Source organism: Dreissena polymorpha, chromosome 1 (assembly GCF_020536995.1).
Source record: "Dreissena polymorpha isolate Duluth1 chromosome 1, UMN_Dpol_1.0, whole genome shotgun sequence".
Classification (NCBI taxonomy): domain Eukaryota; kingdom Metazoa; phylum Mollusca; class Bivalvia; order Myida; family Dreissenidae; genus Dreissena; species Dreissena polymorpha.
Window position 1 is genome coordinate 29,288,416 of NC_068355.1, and position 17,691 is coordinate 29,306,106.

At 35.6% G+C, this 17,691-nt stretch overlaps 1 protein-coding gene across 1 annotated transcript; it reads right to left on the reverse strand.

Annotated features, from left to right (window-relative positions):
- Positions 1-812: 812 nt before the first annotated feature.
- LOC127864309 (uncharacterized) lies at positions 813-17,285 on the reverse strand. Its single transcript, XM_052403986.1, has 2 exons — positions 16,988-17,285; positions 813-1,839 (listed from the first exon to the last, which is right to left on the reverse strand). Exons 1-2 carry the CDS (start codon positions 17,095-17,097, stop codon positions 813-815), a joined length of 1,137 nt encoding a protein of 378 aa, XP_052259946.1. The 5' UTR covers positions 17,098-17,285.
- Between the last annotated feature and the right edge of the window lie 406 nt (positions 17,286-17,691).

Below are 17,691 nucleotides of genomic sequence, written 5' to 3' on the forward strand. Positions count from 1 at the left end.
TAATGAACCGTAGTGTAAGAGAGTGCTAGAAGGAGTGCTGTATATGAAGAAGAACCCGCTCAATTAATTTTGTCAGTGGACAAATAAACAACAAAACACTGAACTAAAACCTGCAAGCACAACACTCTCACACAGTATTATAAAGAAGCTATTTAAACCAAAAAATCAGTTAAAAAAACATCATCATGAATTTATCGTTAAATCAAGAAAATAAAGTTAACTGGTATGAAATTGATGTTAAAACAATTTTTCTTTCAGAAACTGATAGTAAAGTGTGACAGTGACAGAAGAATATCAATCAATATTTAAAATAAACCCACAATAGTGAGATGAATGAATCAATGAAATACTTGACAGGAACGTAACAAATGTTGGGAATCAATTGATTAATGCAACAGGCACAGTTTTAAAAGCAGAAAGCTTATTTATCAGTGGTGCTTAACTTTTACTGATGAAAAGCTTTTGGTTGCAAAGTTATATGGCAATACAGCATTAAAATACTAATGTACACAAACTAGTATATAAGTATATCAATCAATAAAGAAATAACTGTATACGTAAATTGAAATGAACAGTAAATATTACGATTTCAGAGATCTGAGAAGCATAACTTGTTTTTTTTTGGTTCTTTTACTTGTTACCCGATACCTACCTGAATGCGAGACAACTCTTGTTTGCCCTTAGTTTCGAAAAGACCAAATATTTGATGTTAAGAAAAAATCGGTCCATTTAGTCGATAACGAAATTCCCCAATGTCCCATTTTATCGATTTTAAAAATATCAATTTGACCAGACTCTTTTTCCTAAAATAGCTAGAAAATCTCTGTACATATCACAAATGTTATTAGGATGAATCCACCATGATTCTTACCTCTTAAATTAGCTGATGTATCTTCATAAAGTCTGCAGTCCAGTTCACCACTCAATGTGTACTTGTACAGAGCAGTACCAGAGCAGATATATAGGTCACCCTGGTTGTGGGCAATACCTTTACAATAATGTTGTAACTTAAGCTTCCTGCTTTTGGCAAGCTGGCTCTGGCTTACTGTGAAAAACTGGACCTCATCATGCACAGCCACTGAAACCTCAGTTGGTGTGATAAGACACATGTCCAGTGGCTCATCCCTCACATCCAAGTGGCTCACCACACGGTACTGCTGGCTCAGAAGCTTGACTTTTTTATTAAATCTGTCTGCAACCAGGACCTGTCCATTTGGGAGAGCACATACTGCTGTGATCCAGCATGCTTCTGAATCACTTGGCATTTTCACATTGTGCACAGACTTCTTATTCACAGTGAAAACATGGTTTGGAAAGTTCTCTTTTAAAAATATATCAGATTGTTGTATATTTTCCAGACATTTTTTACTGGCAATAAATGAGAGTTCAGGCTTACCCAGTACTTTCGGAATGGCTACATGGAGATGGAACAATTCATAGTGAAGTCTAATGCAGCTGTTTCTCAAAACCCTGAGAGGAGCTTGTTTCAGGTTTAGCTCTTCTTTCTTCTCCTTAATAGTGCTTTTCTCAAAATCTGCTAATAAATTTTTGATTCTTTCACGCATTTCACTGATAGGGTATTGCATATGTTCATGTGTTGTATTAACTGTGCTGGTTTCACATTCGCGTAAATACGATATTATATTCACACGCAAACCATCCACAATAAGCCTCTCATGTTCTTTGTATGAAACCTTAAGAGACATCATTCTGTCCTCCTGATATGTCTGACATTGTTTCATTTGTGAAAGAGTATTTTCCGTTCTGAAAGACAGATTCTTGAAGTTGGTTGACTTCCCTCTGGCAGCCTGAGGTAATGGAGTTACTTGTAAGCATAGTCTGAAAAACAACCACACAGGAGACAGTAAGTGATTGAATAGTAATCAACTGACCAATAACCAACTGTTTACCCCGAAACGATATTAATTATAATACAAATTTAAAGGGGCATTTTAACAAAAAAAATATTTAGGCACATACAATAACAATGCATGTTACATCAATTCACATGTTACTTTTCTAGAGGCAATACTATATGGATTATTATTAAAATAAAAATATATAAATAAATATGTATCTACTGTGTGTTTGGGAAATAATGCAAACCGCATTGAACAACAAATCGTGCATTTATTCATTATAATGCTATTACCACTCTTTAGTAATGTCATTACTAGAATGCTTGTATAACATAGAGTTATGAATATTTAACTCATCATTATTACACTGATTAAAGTGCCACAGGACAAAGTGTGTTTTTATTAAGACATTCAGTGTTTTCAGTGTTTCAAATTGAAATAATTCTTATGAAATGGCAATCTAAGTATAAAATAAAATATGTTTTTGCATAAGCCGTTTATATGTCTCTTTTACTATAATATTTTCCTTTTTTTTATAAATTATGAGAACTTAATACCTCTGTACTTATTGCTTTCTTGCATAAATTGGCATTAGCTTCATTAATAAATAGATGAAGAATGATGTGGTAATTCATACTTATTGTTAAATACTGTAAAAATTAACAATGGACTAGCACATACACACATACACTCAACCATTTTGACACAAATCACAAGTATATTGACAAATATTGAAACTCCATAATTTTTAATCAAGAGATAAATTCTTGTTACCGTCTAATGTAAAGCAATGGACAAATTTCAAGTGATTTTTCAAAAGTATAATTTGCCCCCTTGGTGCAAAAAGGTATCATATGACATTGAAATAAGAAGGGACATAGCAATTTTGGCATCAATATGGCGAACTGATCTTGCATTTAAACATGTTATCATTTATGAAACCATTTCTTTGAATATAATAGTTTCAAAATGTTTAGCTCCCATCATAATTGGTTGCATAATAGCCCGCACTTGACTTTCTTCTGAGTATAAAGAATGTAAGTATTTTGTCATATTATAATTAAACAAAAAACATAGTATGAATAAAGAAGGCCATCATGGCCCTTAAAGGGACTGTCAACCACGACTAGAAAGAAAAGAAAAGTTGTAAAATACCGCATTTTTTTACAATTATTAGTTTATATTGATTAAAAAATCACGACTGGTATATTACATAACTTGAAAAAAGTTCATATTTTCAGTATATTAGGAAATACAATTTCACGATGTGAAATCAAAAGTACATCGCGAAAATATGTGACATAACGATATACACACTATAAATAACGCAAGTATATTGATCATTTTATATATAAGATATATACAATTCACTACGCATGCACAATTTGCATTCCTGGGTTTAGCACGTGACGATGATGTTCAATCTACTGGCGTTATTTATATTTTTGCCTGGTAGTTACCTGGTAGACATACCCAGTAAAATGTATTACCGAATATACTAAAAATATGAAAACTTAACAACTTTTTTTCAAGTTATGTAATATACCAGTCGTGCTATTTTAATCAATATAAACTTATAATGGTAAAAACATACGGTATTTTACAACTTTTCTTCGTCGTCGTGGTTGACAGTCTCTTTAAGGGCTAATCTGAGTTCCTGCACATGAATTGTGTAAGGCTTCACCTGGTGGTCTATTGTTTGACCCCACTAGAGTGTTAAGAATTTAGTTTGAGATTTGACTTGGTGACATTGTTTCTAGACGTATGTTATCCCCTTTCAGACTTGGCCTAGATATTGTCAAGATACCGGACCACATTGTGATTTGTTTCCAGAATGAGTCATGAAATATGGTCTCTGTAGTTGCACAAAAGATTTTCTTATTGTTCATCTGGTAAACTACTTTCAACACACAAATGACACACAATTTGAACTCGGCCTTGACATATTTTCAGGAAGCATGTTCACATGACTTTAAAGGGTTCACTAATTCATGTCAATGGCTGTAAACACACCGGTAAGTGATGTTTTTTCAAATAACTTTTAAACCATTTTTTAAAAGAATTTCAAACAGTGCATACACGACAGTTTTTTATACGGTTTATGACAGTGTGAAAAACATTGGAATAACTTTATTTAACGAGGGCTGTTTGTAAAACATGCATGCCCCCCAAATGGGCTGTCAGTTGCAGTGGCAGCCATTGTGTGAATACATTTTTTGTCACTGTGACCTTGACCTTTGACCTAATGTAAGTTATCATCCGGAAACCATTGTGATATTCGAGTCATTGTGACCTTGACCTTTGACCTAGTGACCTGAAAATCAATAGGGGTCATCTGCCAGTCATGATCAAGGGGAGAGTGAGAGGGGGGTATAATGTGGGGGGGGGGGTTAGGGGGAGTGAGAGGGGGGGTCTAATGTTGGGTGTGGTAATTTATTAATGTTAAAAAAAAATTGGGGGGGGGCGGAGGGGGGTATGGGGGTTAAAGGGGTGTATAATGTGGGGTGTGGTAATTCATTAGATGTTAAACAAAAAAAATTGAGGGGGGAGCAGAGAGGGGGGGTATGGGGGTATGGGGGTTAGAGGGGGGTATAATGTGGGGTGTGGTAATTTATTAGATGTTTAAAAAAAATTGGGGGGGGGGGTGGGGGGTAGGGGGTGAGAGGGGGGTTATAATGTGGGGTGGGGTAATTATAAGATGTTTAAAAAAATAGGGGGGTGGGGGGGGTAGGGGGAGGTGAGAGGGGGGTATAATGTGGGAGTGGTAATTTATTAATGTTTAATAAAATTGGGGGGGGGTGGGGGGGGGGTAGGGGGGAGTGAGAGGGGGGTAAAATGTGTGTGTGGTAATTTATAAGTTGTTTAAAAAATAATTTTTTAGGGGGTGGGGGTGGGGGTAGGGAGGGTAGGGGGTGAGAGGGGGGTAATAATGTGGGGTGTGGTAATTTATTAGATGTTTTAAAAAATGTGTTTTTTTGGGGGTGGGGGTAGGGGGGTGGGGGTAGGGGGGTGGGGGGGTAGGGGGGTGGGTGAGAGGGGAGTGGTATAAATGTGGGGTGGGGGGTAATTTATAAGATGTTTAAAAAAAAAATTGGGGGGGGTGGGGGGTGGGGGTAGGGAGTGAGCGGGGGTGGTTATAATGTGGGTGTGGGTAATTATAAAATGTTAAAAAAAATGGGGGGGGGGTGGGGGGGTAGGGGGTGAGGGTGAGACGGGGGTAATAATGTGGGTGGGGTTAATTTATTAGTTGTTTAAAAAAAATTGGGGGGTGGGGGGGGGGGGTTAGGGGGATAAGGGGAGTGAGAGGGGGGTATAATGTGGGTGGGGTATTTATTAGATGTTTAAAAAATTTATCTTTTTTTGGGGGGGTGGGGGGGTGGGGGGGTGGGGGGTAGGAGGTTGGGGGGGGGTAGAGGGGTGGGGGGTGAGAGGGGGGTAATAATGTAGGGTGGGGTAATTTATTAGATGTTTAAAAAATGTTTTTTTTGGGGGGTGGGGGGTGGGGGGGTAGGGGGGAATGATAGGGGGTATAATGTGGGGTGGGGTAATTTATTTAATGTTTAAAAAAAATGGGGGGTGGGGGGGTAGGGGGGAGTGAGAGGGGGGTATATTGTGGGGTGGGGTTATTTATTAGATATTTAAAAAAAAATTGGGGGGGGGATTCTGGTAGGGGCGTGGGATATTGTTTGGGTGGAATCCATTGTGGTATTCAGGTAAGTGTTGTTTTGTCAAAGTAATAATATAATGTGATCATAAAAAATAACAAATGATCTCACACTGACATGATAAATATCCTCTATTCATTAAACATGAAATTTAAACTTATTGCATTTGTTTCCCCTGTATATAAGAAAGATATAATAGTGTATAACCTCCCCTGTCCTGCTTATATTTATATTAATCAACAAAATTAAACATTAACACAATATTTAATATACAAAATATACAAAAAATCTCATATTCTGATAATATTTTTACTGATCCACTCTATTTTACTCAAAGGATGATGTTTCATTGGACTGATAATTATAGATTTAGGATAACAGACCAGTTGCTTCAGTTATATTGTTCAGAGTTCGCCCTGTTGGCCGCGTATGCATTCTTGAGTTTTCATCCGAAAACCATTTTACTATTTCGGGTCACCATGACATTGACCTTTGACCTAGTGACCTCAAAATCAATAGGGGTCATCTGCGGGTCATGATCAATGTACCTATGAAGTTTCATGATCCTAGGCCCAAGCTTTCTTGAGTTGTCATCCGGAAACCACCTGGTGGACGGACCGACAGACCGACCGACAGACCGACATGAGCAAAGCAATATACCCCCTCTTCTTCGAAGGGCGGCATAATAAGCCTTTGCTACATATGATGTGTAATGAATTCATATACACGGTTGTGCTGCATGCAACGTGAAATCTTGGCACCAATTTCAGGCGTATTCAATAATGAAGTATTGTATGCGCCAGCCGCGCACATGAATCAGATTCATATTAGGCCTTAATACTGTCTAGATAAACATTCCAACAAAGTTTAAAGTTTCATGGATAATATATTAAAATGTGAATCTAAAGTGATAACAAAGACGGTACAAAACGAACACCTAACACTACAGCCACAAACCAAACTACACCGAAAAGGGTGATTACAATTATAGCACTTCCTGATCTGGTGATTAAAACAGCCCCAACATCTGGTGGTCATTTAAATAAAATAATTTAATGTTTATGCAGAACAGATATTATGACAGCACACTTTATCAATGTTTTGAGCATTAGTTTCATTAGAAGTGGGTCACACATGTGAGCCGCATGTGACGTCTTGTGTGAAAAAAAAGATACATGTAATTTTAGCAAAACTACCGGCCGCATTGAAGACGTGTTTATTAATTGACTTAAATCATATCTTATTTTGTGGAGAAATAACTCAAATAAATGTTCATCAAGTTTCTAGGATATTGAGGAGTCATATAATACTTCTACTGTGTGTATATAACATTTTCTTTAAATATGATCTAGTGATCTAGCTTTGAACTCAACCTTGAAATCATTTGGACAAATGTTATTACTTCAAAAGTTTTAAAATCGGCCGAGATATCATTGAAATAAATGCTTATACGAGCATTATAAAATCAATTTGGCCTCTAGAGTTTTAATAAGATTTGTAATCATGCAGTTTTACATAGTGACTTAAATACAGTAGTATGTTAAGTTGGAATAAGACATCAATTTGTAATCATGCAGTTTTACATAGTGACTTTAAATTAGTTTTTCACCCTACAGCACCAACTTATCATTTATGATCTAGTCTGAGATATGATTGGGACAAATGTTCTTACCAAATGTCATGAAAAAATATGCAATAAATGTTATCTACAAGTATGTCAACAAACCTTTTCTTCAATTTTACCTAGTGATCTAGTTTTACATCCAACATGACCAGTTTTGATCTCCACTGATATTATTTGAACAAAATTTAATGTTATTACTAAGTTTCATGAAGATGGACTATACATGTGAGTAATGTGCTTCGTATAAATGAATGATTTGTTTTTTACCAATAACATGCATAACTAATGTCAGTTTGTATTTATTTGTATAAAATATTTGTATAATTTTATGTCGCTGGATATGGACTTAAATAAACAAGAGGCCCATGGGGGCCTGAATCGCTCTACTGCTAAAACACTGTGCAAGTTTGGAAAGAATAAGATGGAAACTTTGTACTTAATCGTGCAAACAAGGAGAATTTTCTCAAATTCAAAGGGAGATTAGTGTGTACTTATTTCTCTGATACTGCTCGTATTCAATAGGGTTCAAGTCCTCATTGATATAAAGATACTGTGCACATTTGGAAATAATTGGATGAAAACTGTGGAATTAATTACGTAAACAAGCGGGATTTCAAAATTTTCTCATATTGAAGGGGAAGTCATTCTGGACTTATTGCTTCGATATTGCTCTTTTTAAACAAGGGCTGTTTGTAAAAAATGCCCCATATGGGCTGTCAGTTGTAGTGGTAGCATTGTGTGAATACTTTTTTGTCACTGTGACCTTGACCTTTGAACTAGTGACCTGCAAATCAACAGGGTTCATATGCCAGTCATGATCAATGTACCTATTAAGTTTCATGATCCTAGGCCTTATTATTCTTGAGTTATCATCCGGAAACCATTTTACTGTTTTGAGTCACTGTGACCTTGGCCTTTGACCTGAAAATTAATAGGGGTCATCTGCCAGTCATGATCAAGGCACTTATGAAGTTTCATGATCCTAGGCCTAAGCATTCTTGAGTTAACATCTAGAAACCATTTTACTTATTTCGAGTCACTGTGACCTTAACCTTTGACCCAGTGACCTGAAAATCAATAGGGTTCGAGTCCTCATTAATATAAAGACACTGAACAAGTTTGAAAAGAATCGGATGAAAACTGTGGGCTTTATCTGATAAACAAGAACAAGTAACCATTTTATTATTTTGAGTCACTGTGACCTTGACCTTTGACCTAGTAACCTGAAAATGAAAAGGTGTCATCAGCCAGTCATGATCAATGTACCTATGAAGTTTCATGACTTTAGTTTTAGACCCCAGATGACCCAAATACAATCCCAACCCAGATTTCATCAAGATAAACATTCTGACCAAATTTCATAAACATTGGATGAAAACTGTGACCTCTACTGTCTACACAAACAAATTGTTGATGGTTTTTCTATTATTTTACCTAGTGACCTAGTTTTTAACCTCAGATGACCGAAATACAATTCCAACCCAGATTTCATCATGATAAACATTCTGACCAAATTTCATAAGGATTGGATGAAAACTGCGACCTCTATTGTCTACACAAGGCTTTTCTATTATATGACCTAGTTTTTTACCCCAGATGACCCAAATACATTCCCAAGCCAGATTTCATCAAGATAAACATTCTGACATAATTTCATAAAGATTGGATGAAATATGCGACCTCTATTGTCTACACAAGGTTTTTCTGTTATTTGACCTAGTTTTTGACATAGTGACCTAGTTTTTGACCCCAGATGTCCCAAATATAGTCCCAACCCAGATTTTATCAAGATAAACATTATGACTAAATTTCATAAACATTGGATGAAAACTGCGACCTCTACTGTCTACACAAACACATTTGTTGATTATTTTTCAATTATTTGACCTAGTGACCTAGTTTTTGACCCCAGGTGACCCAAATACAATTCCAACTTAGATTTCATCAAGATAAACATTCTGACCAAATTTAATAAAGATTGGATGAAAACTGCGACCTCTATTGTCAACACAAGGTTTTTCTATTATTTGACCTATAATGTGACCTAGTTTTTAACCTAGCGACCTAGTTTTTGACCCAAGATGACCTAAATACAATCCCAATCCAAATTTCATCAAGATAAACATTCTGACCAAATTTCATAAAGATTGGATGAAAACTGTCACCTCTACTGTCTACACAAACAAATTGTTGACGGACGCACGTACACAAGCACACACAACGCAAGCCGGACATCACACGGTCATCAGTGATTTTTTTTCCTTTTTTTGTTACAGCCTGTGGCATTTGGATGGGGAAAATTAGCGCGATAAACCATGAGATTTGGAAAAATAGCCCGGTAAACCATGAAATTGGGAAACATTATAAATATGATTATAAGAACAGAATAAAAATTGCTAAGTTCATGTTTGACAGCATTTTTATATCATAAAATGTTGCTTTCATGTCTTCTTACAATTTTTAGTTAATATCCTTCCACATGCATATTAAACTTGCAATAACCTATAGATTCTTCAATATACATGTACCATTATGATTTAATCATAATTTCTTTAAGAGTATGAATTTAATTCAGGATGTTTTTTAAAGTAAAATTTGATATGGTGAAAACATGAACAAATATTAACAAACACGCTTTTGTGTTCTTGCTGTGTTAATGTTGTATTAAATGGAGCTAAAATAATACATTTCATTTGTTAACCTTTTAATATCTTGCACAATTGACATCCTCAGTTCAATGCTATTTCACCAAACTATACAGCGTGACAAACATAATAAAGCAGAATATGCATATGAATCTGAATATACACAGATCCACTAACATATAAATCAAATCATGTTTGTCTCTTTCCATTTTCGAACGGTTCTCGTCTTAAATGCTTTAACTTTGTGAACTCCAATTTCCCAACACAGATTTCCCACGCACATTCACTGTGAACATTTCTAATAAATATTTGTTGTTGTTCATCTCAAACATAGTATTTTGCTTTAATTGACACACACATTAAATTATCTCCTTATAACCATGTGATATCCGCTGTTAATTTTAGTGTTATTTATCATTTTCGCTGCTCATCGCAAACTTCTCATCTGCTTGCCGCCATCTTGGACGTGTGTAAAAACAGGCGTTAACAATCGGGATACATCGACTATCGTCGGTATCCTCCGCAATATAGAGAGAGATGTGTGGATACAAATGTAGCAACGTAAAATCGTATTCGGCTACATTCGCGAACATTCGTAAGTCAGTTGTCATTCGCCGAAGACTCGACAAGCTCCATCGGCACTCGTTCTACGAAATGAACGCTAAATGACATTGTAATCTTATTGGCTTAATTGGGAAAATTTGGTCATTTTTTGGGAATTTTTGTTCAGATTTTTGGGAAAAAACGTCTTTTTTTGTAATTGGGAAGCAGCAGAATATCTGCGAAATTTTGGGCAAAAAAAATCACTGGTCATACATGTTGTATAAGGTCACCATGTCACTTTGTGACAGGTGAGCTAAAAATGAACCAATTCAATGCCCTCAGAAAATTCTGTCAGCAAAAAGAGCGTTAGTATGGAAAAGCACGTGTATAAAGACGCTATCGCTATTTTTGCACCTCAGAAAACTTTCAGAGCCGTTAACAAATAAATCTTTAGATCTACAAACCAAATAATTGGTTCTCTTTATTTTACCAGACAATCGGCCCGGTATATTTGACTGACAGGCCAGACCTTATAAATTTTTGCAGGACATGACCGTCGGTCCGGCAATGTTTGACTGAGACTGTGGCAGCCATGTTTTTCAACCAACCGGCATCATTTTTTAAATTGTCCAAGATATTTTTGGGATGAATCTTCTGACCATGCAAGTTTCATGAAGATCAGACAATAAATGTGGCCTCTAGAGTGTTAACAAGATTTTACTATAGTCATATATAGCAATATAAGGAAAAATGCCCCGCACCTTTGTGGCCATGTTTTTCAAGTAAACATAAGCATTTTCAAACTCAACCGTCATATCCAGAAAACACATGTTTTGGCCAAATTTCCTGAAGATTGGACCAAAAATGTGACTTTTAGAGTGTTCACATGTTTTCACTATATACATATTGAGAAAATGCCCCGCCCCCTGGTGGCCATGTTTTTTCATCGATCTGGACCATTTTCATACTTGTCCGAGATATCAATAAAACCAATGTTTCAACCAAGTTTCATGATGATTGGGCAAAAATTGTGACTTCTAGAGTGTTCTAAAGGTTTCTCTAAAGCCATATAAGGAATACTGCCCCGCCCACTGGCGGCCATGTTTTTTAATGGACTGAAACCATTTTTAAACTCAACTAACATATGATTTAGACAAACATTTTGACAAAGTTACATGAAGATTTTGCATCAAATGCGACTTCTACAGTGTTCACAAGGTTTTTCTTTTTTTGACCTAGTGACCTAGTTTTTAACCCAGTTTTGAACTCAGTCAAGGTATCAATGGGACAAGTGTTCTGACCAAGTTTCATGAAGATCGGACAATAAAGGCCTCTAGAGTATTCACAAGGCAAAATGTTGATGACGCACGACGCACAACAGACAAAAAGCAATCCCAAAGGCTCATCATGAGCATGTTGTGCTCAGGTGAACTAAAAAGAAACATGACAGCCAGAAAGTGAAGGACAAATGGTCGTGCGAATAAAAAGCACTGTTTCTGTGGCTTTGTACTTCAACATCAGGGGGCAGAAATTGAAATTGTATTGTCAACAAAAACACTATGATCAAGTTTCATTAAGGAGGAGTCATAAATGTTGCCACTAGAGTGGTAAGAATTTAGTGAAAGATTTGACCTGGTGACATTGTTTCTAGACCATGTGATCTACTTTCAGACTTGGCCTAGATATTGTGAACATACACATTCTGTGTTTTGTCCAGATTGAGTCATGAAATCTGGTCTCTGTAGTGGCACAAATGATTTGTTATTGTTCATCTGCTAATCTACTTTCTACACGCACATGACACAAACATTTGAACTCAGCCTTGACACATATTCAGGATGCAGGATAACATGGCTTTATGGGGTTAACATATTGATGTTAATGGATGTAAACACACCGGTAAGTCGTGCTTTTTCCATATAACTTTTAAAAACCATTTTTCAGAAGAATTTCAACTAATGCATAAAAGACAAGTTTTATGTGGTTAATGGCAATGTGAAAAACATCGGAATTACTTTATTTAATAAGCCTGCATTCTTAGCCAACGATTTGATTTGTAATGGATTCATAAACATGGTTGTGCTGCATGCAACGTGAAGTTCTGGCACTGATATCAGGCGTATTCAATGATGGAGTTTTGTATGCACATGAACCAGATTCATACTACTTGGCCTTAATATTGTCTGGCACTGATTTCAAGCATATTCAATGATGGAGTTTTGTATGCACATGAACCAGATTCATACTTGGCCTTACTATTGTCTGGCACTGAATTCAAGCGTTTTCAATGATGGAGTTTTGTATGCACATGAACCAGATTCATACTTGGCTTTACTATTGTCTGGCACTGATTTCAAGCGTATTCAATGATGGAGTTTTGTATGCACATGAACCAGATTCATACTTGGCCTTAATATTGTCTAGATAAACGTTCCGACCAAGTTTCATCGATAATACATTACACATGTTGCATCAAGAGTGGTAACAAAACGGTGCAAATCGGACACCTAACACTTCATGCTGCACACCAACTACACCGGACGCCTGACAAAGGGTGATTACAATATCACTTCCTGGTATGGTGATTAAAACTGCCTCTGGTGGTCATTTTTTATAAAACAAAACACAATTAGCTTTTTATTCAGAACACATATCATGATATCACACTCTTTCAATGTGTTGAGCAAGTTTCATTAAAAGTGGGTCACACATGTGACTTCTTTAGTGTAAAACTGATTTTACTATGGCAACATAAGCAAAACTGCCCGCACCAAAATAAGATATAAATAATATCTTATTTTGCGAAGAAATCACTTAAATCAATTTTAAGCTAGTGTCAATATTATTGAGGAAACATATACTACTTCTACAGTATTCATAGTCTTTTCTTTTTATATTACCTAGTGACCTAGTTTTGAACTTGGACAAATGTTATTACTTCTACAGTTTTCAAATCCGCTGAGATATCATTGGAACAAATCTCTCACGAGGATTATTCAATCAGTGTGGACTCTAGAGTTTTATCAGAGTTTTTTTCAGTTTGACCTTGTGAGTTAGTTTTTCACCCTACCCAAGTTTGATCTAGTCTGAGATATGATTGGGACAAATATTACTAAGTGTCATGAAAACAATGTGAAATAAATGTTAACTACAAGTTGAAATATATTAACAAACCTATTCTTCAATTTCACGTAATGGTCTAGTTTTACATCCAACAGGACCAGTTTCGAACTTCACTGATCCACTGATATCATTGGAATAAATGTTATTACCAAGTTTCATGAAGATTTGACAATACATGTGAGTAATGTGATTCGTACATTAACAAATGATTTGTTTTTACCAATAATATGCATAGTGTAAGTTTGTATTAATTTGTATAAAATATATGCATAATGTTATGTCCCCTGACATGGATTTCAATACAAAAGTATGTTTGCTGTGATAGACCACGAACATGTTTAAGTGATTACATGTATATGTATTGATCTGGCAAATGGTTGTCGGACTAAATATCTGATACAGTATTACTCTTCTTGAGCTTTCAGGACGTATGAAATATGTCTAAGATTTTAATAGGATTAATGCTGTTACTAAGTTTCAATTGACAATTAATGTGGCCTCTCGAGTGTTCTTTTAAATTGTGTCTTACAAACTATTAGTTTGAACCATACATGACCCAGTTTTAAATATATTAGGTTTATACTTTGGACACATGTTCTGACAAAGAGTTTCATAACAAAATGGGCAATAAATATGTCTTCTAGAGTGTTCACAAGATTGTTCTTTCATGTAACCTAGTTTTTACCTCACATGACCAGACTTAACACGTGGCCAAGATATCATTATGACAAAATGTTCTGAACGAGTTTTATGAAGATTTGCCAACAAATGCCATCCTTGGGTGTTCAAAAGGCAAATGTTGATGATGAACAAGGGGCGACAAAACATGGACAAAATTTGATCACAAAAGTTCACCATGAGAATGTTGTGCTCAGGTGATCTTTTAATGTGATGTGTAGTGTTTGCAAGGTATCACCATCGGCATGTCAGAAGCATGTCCCTCTTTCCAGCTATATCATTAGAAAACAAGGGCTGTTTGTAAAACATATATGCCCCTCATATGGGCTGTCAGTTGAAGTGGCAGCTATTGTGTGAATACGTTTTGTGTCACTGTGACCTTGACATTTGACCTAGTGACCTGAAATATCAAAAGGGGACATCTGCCAGTCATGATCAATGAAGTTTCATGATCCTAGGCCTAAGCATTGTTGAGTTATCATCCGGAAACCTTTTTACTATTTCGAGTCACTGTGACCTTGACCTTTGACCTTGTGACCTGAAAATCATTAGGGGTCATCTGCCAGTCATGATCAATGTACCTATGAAGTTTCTAGATCCTAGGCCTAAGCGTTCTTGAGTTATCATCCGGAAACCATCTGGTGGACGGACCGACAGACAGACCGACGGACGGACCGACATGTGCAAAACAATAATCCCCCTCTTCTTCGAAGGGGGGCATAAAAATATTCTGAAAAAATCTTAATGAAGATCGGTCAAATCAGACATTCCCAAAAGTATTTAAAGGTCACAGGACATTGGGTCCTGTTGACTTAAAAAAAAATGTACGACCAGACTGGGATTCATAAGACCTATACATCACGTCATCAACTCAAATTTATTGACATAATGATTATTGGGACAAGAGCTGTCACCATAGGACGACATATGCCCCCTATAAACGCTTTGATAGAAGTTTTCGAAACATAAATGCATATTTCGAAACCTAAATAAGGACCCTAAGTTCAAGGTCAAGGTCACAGGGGTCAAAATGTTGTGGCGTATGGAAAAGCCTTGTCCATAATTATACACATGCATACCAAAAATGAAGGTTACATCTGAAGCGACATAGAAGTAATGAGCATTTTTCGAAACCTAAACGCATAGTGTGACGGACAGAAAGACGGACAGTGCGATCACTATATGCCCTCCTCCGGGGGCATAAAAATGAAATGAAAAATAAACACAGCACTGAACAATTAACACTAACAAATCACAACACAATCACAGTATTCTTAAAAAAAATATTTAAACCAAAATGAAGTTAAAGACAATGCAAGTTTTCAATTCAAAATTCAGTAATTGTATACTGGCATGCACATTTCTGTGAACACCAATGTTTTCACTGATGCTGATAGTTAGGTGTCACAATGACTGAAGGATGTAAATAAATTATTTCTACATAAAAACCTTTATACGTGAAAGGACTCAATGAAGTACCTCAAACAATTTAACACATGTTGCTAGTAATTACATAATTTTACAGACTAAGCTTTTAAAGCAATTCAAGGTATTTACAATATTTCAGTAACATACATTTCCCGGTCTGGAAATTATATGAAAACTCAGAATTAAACTACAAATATAAACAAACCAACCACAAAGATATAAAAATCAATGAAAAAGCACTGTTAAGCGTAAATTAATATCAAAACCAACTGTAAATACCCGAATACAACGATCTGAGTTGCAGAACGTGTTTTGGTTTAACAGTAAAAACTATTGACACATTTACTTGCATAGGAGAAAGTGTTCGGTGCGCATGTGCAGTAACATTTCATGACTGTTAACAAAAAACAAGGTAATTTGTACTGCTCATATTTCATTCAAGCTTGCTTTTTAGTTTCATGTTTTAATTCTATGAAATAAATAAACTTTTGCTCTTTAATTATTTACTGGACATGTGAACCGACAACAAAGCATTTTCAATCGGACCTGTTTTAAAAACTTTGGTCAGGTACGACAGTTCGGCACATTAAAGAAAGAATGCGAACAATGCTTTTGTTGTATAGAGTTGAAAAACTGTTGTTTTTTTCAATTTGACTATGTGACCTACATTTTTTATCTCACATAGCCCAGTTTCAAATTTGGCAGAAATATCATAGAGGCAATTTATGTTCTTACCAAGTCCCATGAATATTGGGCAATACATGTGGCGCCTCTATAGTTTTCATTAGCTAATTGTTGGACAGACAACGAACAATCAACATAAAGAGATCAGGCTGAGAAAAGCTCACCATGAGCAGGTTATAAGCTCAAGTGAGTTAAAAAATGCAGGCTCAAACATTCAGCCATTAAGTGTGACCTATCCTTCATACATGTACATTGGGTAAAGGAATACATGCATCAGACATTACACAGGCAGGTTGATTAAAGGTTTTTTCTGAAACAAAGCTCGCATTGCGGCATTGGAGTCATTACATTATTTATGAGAAATGTACTGTTTATTAACTGTTGATTGTCACAGCTTTAGGTCCATCATGATTATTGCATTTACCATTTTGACTTGAAACAACAAAGAAAGAGTTTATAATTTAGTCATTTCAGTGAAGGACTTTTTACACTATGTTTTTTTGCTGAAATATGGCCAATATCTTGTGATTCATATACTTGAACCATTGAAGAGTTATTTATTAACAAACACAAATTAACAAATTAAATCTGAACAACAAATTGTTCACATGCACTGATTTGGAAATACTTATATAACTAATATTACAATAATCCAAACAAATTAAAATGGATGATGATAATTGAATTATACAATGCAGTAATTTATACTGATATAAAATAAACAATAATTTTAGCTACCTGTGATTAAGCTCAACACATTTAGAGCAGCACAGATGATTGTGGTCCGGGCAGAACATTGTTAACTTTTCACCCTTGTGTATGATGCATATTAAAAGAGAAGTCTCCATCTTCTTAGAAAGTGGCCACTTCCTTATTTTATCCTTTCCATAAGGATATTTTTTATAAAACCACCAACCATGCTGTCTGTGGGAGTTTATACATGTTCTGCAGAAGTATTTAAGACATTTTTCACAGTAAAAATCTGCATCTATTTCTACAGACCGCTCTGTTTCGCAGATTGTACAACAATAATACATAATCAGAATTTCTAGAAATTCCAGATGTCGCCATTTTGTTAATTCACTTTCAACAAACAAGATTTTACAATCTGAAATAACTTGAAATAGTTATGTCCAAGCATATGTTTTACACACACCCACACAATGTTATTAAACATAGACAAGTGATATAAAATTTCTAACTGAACAGCACCCAAGTTAACCGTCAAATGGCGCTTGTATGATAGAGGTTTACAGTGTAACTATGTATACTGTCACATGACTATTGGGTAATGTGTGTTTTGATTACTTGAGTTTAAACTGTACCAACGAAGCTGTATAGATAAAACCTTTAAACCAAATTTTTTAAAACACCACATTTTTAATTGCTCTAATAAATGACATGTTATGAACATGGAAGTATAATGATAATATTAAGCAGGT

Excerpts from the sequence above, each read along its gene's own strand:
- LOC127864309 (XM_052403986.1), bottom strand. The coding sequence starts at position 17,097 with ATGGAGACTTCTCTTTTAATATGCATCATACACAAGGGTGAAAAGTTA. Across the intron at positions 1,840-16,987 it reads TGTGTTGAGCTTAATCACAG|ACTATGCTTACAAGTAACTC; the intron begins GTAGCTAAAATT and ends GTTGTTTTTCAG.